The sequence below is a fragment of the Labeo rohita genome, unplaced genomic scaffold (genome assembly GCF_022985175.1).
Source record: "Labeo rohita strain BAU-BD-2019 unplaced genomic scaffold, IGBB_LRoh.1.0 scaffold_2523, whole genome shotgun sequence".
Taxonomy (NCBI): domain Eukaryota; kingdom Metazoa; phylum Chordata; class Actinopteri; order Cypriniformes; family Cyprinidae; genus Labeo; species Labeo rohita.
In genome coordinates this window covers 1-6,782 of record NW_026128796.1, presented here as the reverse complement: position 1 = coordinate 6,782, position 6,782 = coordinate 1, and the positions used below count along the sequence as shown (strand labels likewise).

The 6,782-nt window shown below is 34.0% G+C and overlaps 1 protein-coding gene across 1 annotated transcript; it reads left to right on the top strand.

The window, feature by feature from the left end:
• Window positions 1–5,095: 5,095 nt before the first annotated feature.
• Window positions 5,096–6,779, top strand: LOC127159810 (up-regulator of cell proliferation-like; the record flags this gene model as incomplete). Its single annotated transcript, XM_051102559.1, is given in 2 exon segments — window positions 5,096–6,579; window positions 6,581–6,779. Coding segments are annotated over 2 exon segments (1,683 nt in total), but the record flags the coding sequence as incomplete, so codon positions are not given.
• Between the last annotated feature and the right edge of the window lie 3 nt (window positions 6,780–6,782).

The window sequence follows — 6,782 nt, the reverse complement described above, 5'->3', positions numbered from 1 at the left end:
TAATCTGTTGGAGTTTTCAAAAACATTTTGATTTCATATTTTTATGTTTTTTTTTTTAAATGTCTATAAAGCAATGTAAATAGCATTTGTCAACTTTGGTATGCGATTATTAAAAAATGATACAGTAAAACAACTTGAAAATCACCACAGTGGCACATGGGGAGATGAAGAACAATAATCTGTTGGAGTTTTCAAAAAACAATTTGATTTTATATTTTTATTATTTTTTTAAATGTCTATATTGAGAAATAAATAATAGTATTGGTCCAGACTTTGGTATTCAGTTATAAAGTAATGAGTTAAACAGCATGTAAATCAGCACAGTGGTAGGATGCAGAACAATAATCTGTTGGAGTTTGCAGAAGAGAATTTGATTTCATGTTTTTATGATTTTTTGCGCAGATTAGTGGTATTTTTATCTGGGAGATGGAGATAGAGAGATAAGAAATACTGGTCAAGGTTTTATTAATCCAGCCAGACGATTGAGCCAAGTTTAATACAGACTGTCGTTTTGAAGGAACCACATTTGATGTACCACATCCCACTCATCTGCCTGCTCGGTGCTCAATGTTTCAGGACCAACACAGAGAGAAAAACGCTTGAAGAGCGCTTTTTTATTTAGAGTTTCAGGACCCAGGACTGAGAGCGATAATACAAAAAAATGCTCGTGAATTTTTACTTGCTTATTTATTTGCATTTCTGCTTTAATATCCGTGTTATTTATTGGTGACTTTGACGGTTGTCTGTTACAATATTTTTCTTAAATATTCACCTTTCAAATAATTGTTTTATGTAGATGAGTTACAGCAGAATTCGTAGAAAACAGACAAAATAACGTATTTAGTCTTTCTAAATACCAGAATTGATTTTTAATTTGTTTTACTGTTCAAAAGTAACAGTTATTCTTCAATGAATGTTTTCTATAATGAGGTTTCACGTCTGCTTTGAAAGAAAGGGCAAATAAAAAAATGTTCACAATGGAAAAAAAAAAAGTTAAATAAAATGCATTTATTTCACTCCAGAGACCTATGAAAAAATAAATTCTAGTAAGTATGAAACGCCATGGTCAGTTTTTATCCCATATAATGTGCACACATTAAAAAAAAAAAAAAACAAACTTTTTTGAGATATAAGATATTACTGCACTTTAGAGGGGTATAAAGACCGCATTTCTAATAAGTAGGAAAAAACAACCACCAGTTCTTATTCAGGATGTCCCATACTATACGCACACCACATATGAAACTATTTTACTGCAGCATTTTTGATATATTGGACATTATTACACTTTAGAGGGGTATAAAGACCCCATTTCTAATAAGTAGAAAAAAACAATGATCAGTTCTTATTCAGGACGTCCCATACTATACGCACACCACATATGAACCTATTTTACTGTATCATTTTTGAGATATGGGGAATTATTACATTTTAAAGGGGTATAAAGACCCCATTTCTAATAAGTAGAAAAAAACAACCACCAGTTCTTATTCAGGACGTCCCATACTATATACACACCTCATATGAAACTATTTTACTGCAGCATTTTTGATATATTGGACATTATTACACTTTAGAGGGGTATAAAGACCCCATTTCTAATAAGTAGAAAAAAACAATCACCAGTTCTTATTCAGGATGTCCCATACTATATGCTCACCACATATGAAACTATTTTACTGTATCATTTTTGAGATATGGGGAATTATTACATTATAAAGGGGTATAAAGACCCCATTTCTAATAAGTAGAAAAAAACAATGATCAGTTCTTATTCAGGATGTCCCATACTATACGCTCACCACATATGAAACTATTTTACTGTATCATTTTTGAGATATGGGAAATTATTACATTTTAAAGGGGTATAAAGACCCCATTTCTAATAAGTAGAAAAAAACAATGATCAGTTCTTATTCAGGACGTCCCATACTATACACACACCACATATGAAACTATTTTACTGCAGCATTTTTGAGATGTGGGGCATTATTACATTTTAAAGGGATATAAAGACCCCATTTCTAATAAGTAGAAAAAAACAATGATCAATTCTTATTCAGGACGTCCCATACTATACACACACCACATATGAAATTATTTTACTGCAGCATTTTTGAGATGTGGGGCATTATTACATTTTAAAGGGATAAAGACCCCATTTCTAATAAGTAGAAAAAAACAATGATCAATTCTTATTCAGGACGTCCCATACTATATGCACACCTCATATGAAAATATTTTACTGCAGCATTTTTAAGATATGGGACATTATTACACTTTAGAGGGGTATAAAGACCCCATTTCTAATAAGTAGAAAAAAACAATGATCAATTCTTATTCAGGACGTCCCATACTATACACACACCACATATGAAATTATTTTACTGCAGCATTTTTGAGATGTGGGGCATTATTACATTTTAAAGGGATATAAAGACCCCATTTCTAATAAGTAGAAAAAAACAATGATCAATTCTTATTCAGGACGTCCCATACTATATGCACACCTCATATGAAAATATTTTACTGCAGCATTTTTAAGATATGGGACATTATTACACTTTAGAGGGGTATAAAGACCCCATTTCTAATAAGTAGAAAAAAACAATGATCAGTTCTTATTCAGGATGTCCCATACTATACACACACCACATATGAAATTATTTTACTGCAGCATTTTTGAGATGTGGGGCATTATTACATTTTAAAGGGATATAAAGACCCCATTTCTAATAAGTAGAAAAAAACAATGATCAATTCTTATTCAGGACGTCCCATACTATATGCACACCTCATATGAAAATATTTTACTGCAGCATTTTTAAGATATGGGACATTATTACACTTTAGAGGGGTATAAAGACCCCATTTCTAATAAGTAGAAAAAAACAATGATCAATTCTTATTCAGGACGTCCCATACTATACACACACCACATATGAAATTATTTTACTGCAGCATTTTTGAGATGTGGGGCATTATTACATTTTAAAGGGATATAAAGACCCCATTTCTAATAAGTAGAAAAAAACAATGATCAATTCTTATTCAGGACGTCCCATACTATATGCACACCTCATATGAAAATATTTTACTGCAGCATTTTTAAGATATGGGAAATTATTACATTTTAAAGGGGTATAAAGACCCCATTTCTAATAAGTAGAAAAAAACAATGATCAATTCTTATTCAGGATGTCCCATACTATACGCACACCATATATAAAACTATTTTACTGTATCATTTTTGAGATATGGGAAATTATTACATTTTAAAGGGGTATAAAGACCCCATTTCTAATAAGTAGAAAAAAACAATGATCAGTTCTTATTCAGGACGTCCCATACTATAGGCACACCTCATATGAAAATATTTTACTGCAGCATTTTTGAGATATTGGACATTATTACACTTTAGAGGGGTATAAAGACCCCATTTCTAATAAGTAGAAAAAAACAATGATCAGTTCTTATTCAGGACGTCCCATACTATACGCACACCATATATAAAACTATTTTACTGTATCATTTTTGAGATGTGGGGCATTATTACATTTCAAAGGGGTATAAAGACCCCATTTCTAATAAGTAGAAAAAAACAACCACCAGTTCTTATTCAGCATGTCCCATACTATACGCACACCATATATAAAACTATTTTACTGTATCATTTTTGAGATATGGGAAATTATTACATTTTAAAGGGGTATAAAGACCCCATTTCTAATAAGTAGAAAAAAAACAATGATCAGTTCTTATTCAGGATGTCCCATACTATATGCACACCTCATATGAAACTATTTTACTGCAGCATTTTTGAGATATGGGGCATTATTACATTTCAAAGGGGTATAAAGACCCCATTTCTAATAAGTAGAAAAAAACAACCACCAGTTCTTATTCAGGATGTCCCATACTATACGCACACCACATATGAAACTATTTTACTGCAGCATTTTTGAGATGTGGGTCATTATTACATTTTAAAGGGATATAAAGACCCCATTTCTAATAAGTAGAAAAAAACCACCACCAGTTCTTATTCAGGATGTCCCATACTATACGCACACCTCATATGAAACTAGTTTACTGCAGCATTTTTGAGATATGGGACATTATTACACTTTAGAGGGGTATAAAGACCCCATTTCTAATAAGTAGAAAAAAACCACCACCAGTTCTTATTCAGGATGTCTCATACTATACACACACCACATATGAAACTATTTTACTGCAGCATTTTTGAGATATGGGGCATTATTACACTTTAGAGGGGTATAAGGGGTAATAATGTCACATATCTATAAAACTCTGCAGTGAAATAGTTTGAGATAATGTGTGCATATAGTGTGGGATGTGCCATATACGAATTGGCCATTATATTTTTCAGATTATTAGAAATTAGGTCTCTATAGGGCTCTGAAGTGTAATAATGTCCTATATCTCCAAAACACTGCAGTAAAATGGTTTGATATGAGGTGTGGATATAGTGTGAGACGTCCCCTATGAGAATTGGTCATTATTTTGTTCTACGTATTAGAAATTTGTTTTTTTATAGGCTGCTAAATTTTAATAATGTCCCATATCTCCAAAACGCTGCAGTAAAACGGTTTGATATAAGTTGTGGATATAGTGTGAGACGTCCCCTATGAGAATTGACCATTGTTTTTTTCTACTTATTAGAAATGGGGTCTTTATAGACCTTTAAAGTGTAATAATGTCCCGTAACTCCAAAACACAGCAGTAAAATAGTTTGAAATGAGGTGTAAGTATAGTATGGGATGTCCCGTATAAGAACTGACCATTGTTTTTTTTCTACTTATTAGAAATGGGGTCTTCATAGGCCTTTAAAGTGTAATAATGTCCGATATCTCAGAAATGCTGCAGTAAAATAGTTTCATATGTCGTGTAATTATAGTATGGGACGTCCCGTATAAGAACTGGTGGTTGTTTTTTTCTACTTATTAGAAATGGGGTCTTTATACCCCTCTAAAGTGTAATAATATCCCATATCTCAAAAATGCTGCTATTTGTGCACTTCAACATGGATTGTGGAAACATAAACAAAAAAATATCAAATGGCTTAGTTGAGATGTCCTGGTATCTTCCTTGTGGAAACAAGAACATTGATGTCTTTCCTGAACCTGTAGCGATTGCCAACTTGAGAGGTGACATCCAGGACTTTGAAACACAGCACACTTTTCTTTGTGAGGCTTCAACTGCTGTGTTTGTGTTCTTTGAAACACAACTCTTAGATTCACAGTTAATTTCAGTCCCCAGTCAGAAATCTACACCTCAGCTATTTTTTGTAGGGGACTCCAAAAATATGAGCATAGAAGCTACAGTCAGCAAACTCAACCTGAACAAAAGCAATTTAATTTTTAAAGCTAAGCAGAATGATGCAGGGTTTGATGACAAAATTCAGAGCAAGATGCTAGATGTAATTAAGCACAACAATCACAAAATGTCAGTTGTTAATTTAGCTGAGATTGCAAGAAATCTGGGAATTCTGGTGGATGAGGATGCTGAAGAATGTCAGCATGCCAAAGCATGTGCAGATGAAATCACATCAAAAATTAGTAATATATTGCATTTCAAGCAGAAGGAGCTGCCCTTGCAAGGGGAAATCTTGATTAAACTGGCCAAGTTAGAGAAGAAGGAATGCAGATTGAAGAAAGTTGGGGATAAGAGTGTTGAGGACTACAAAAATGAACTTCAGATACAGAAAAAGAAGCTCAGAGAAGAGCAAAACAGAACAGACATGTCTGCTACCATGAGCTGCTTTATCAGTGCAATATCAATGACAGAAAGGGCCTACTTCTTAAAATGGTTGAGAATCAATTTGGAGAATCGCTCACATAAGGTTCTGCCCAAACTCAGAGAACAGTACAAACAGAAATGTCAAGATATTTGTGGGAACAAGACTGAAATTGCTGAGCTTGATAAAAAGATTTCAAACAGTTCTTTGGCAGTGGAGCACTTAATTCGAGAGATGAGCCAGCTTTACGAGGCTGCAATCTCACTTCCAGAAGATGCACTTTCCCGAAAACAGCTGGGACATTTACCTAGACTCTGTGCTGAACTACTGCTGGATGGATTTTCACTTGAACTTATGGATGGAGATTCTTCAAATATCCCTATAAAATGGATTACTAGTGTGTTTTCTGAATTAAACACATTGGTGGAGCCCAAAAACAAGTTTATGGTTGTCACCGTTTTGGGCGTCCAGAGTTCAGGAAAGTCAACACTGCTGAACACCATGTTTGGAGTTCAGTTTGCAGTGAGCAGTGGAAGATGCACCAGAGGAGCCTTTATGCAGTTCATTAAAGTAACAGAAGCAGAACTCAATTGTGATTATATAGTGATAATTGACACTGAAGGACTGAAATCACCTGAGCTCGCACAACTGGACAACAGCTATGAACATGACAATGAGTTGGCAACTCTTGTTGTTGGACTGAGTGATGTAACAATTGTCAACATCGCCATGGAGAATCCAACAGAGATGAAAGACATTTTACAGATCATTGTTCATGCCTTCATCAGAATGAAGGAAATAGGAAAGAAACAAACATTTGTTTGTACACCAGAATGTTGCTGATGTCTCAGCTCATGATTCAAACATGAGAGATCGTAAATTTCTGTTGGAGCAACTGAATGAAATGACAGAAGCTGCAGCCAAAATGGAGAACAAGACAAAGATCAAGACATTCACAGATGTGATGAATTATGACACTGAGACGGGTGACCACTACATCCCTGGACTGTGGCATGGAAAC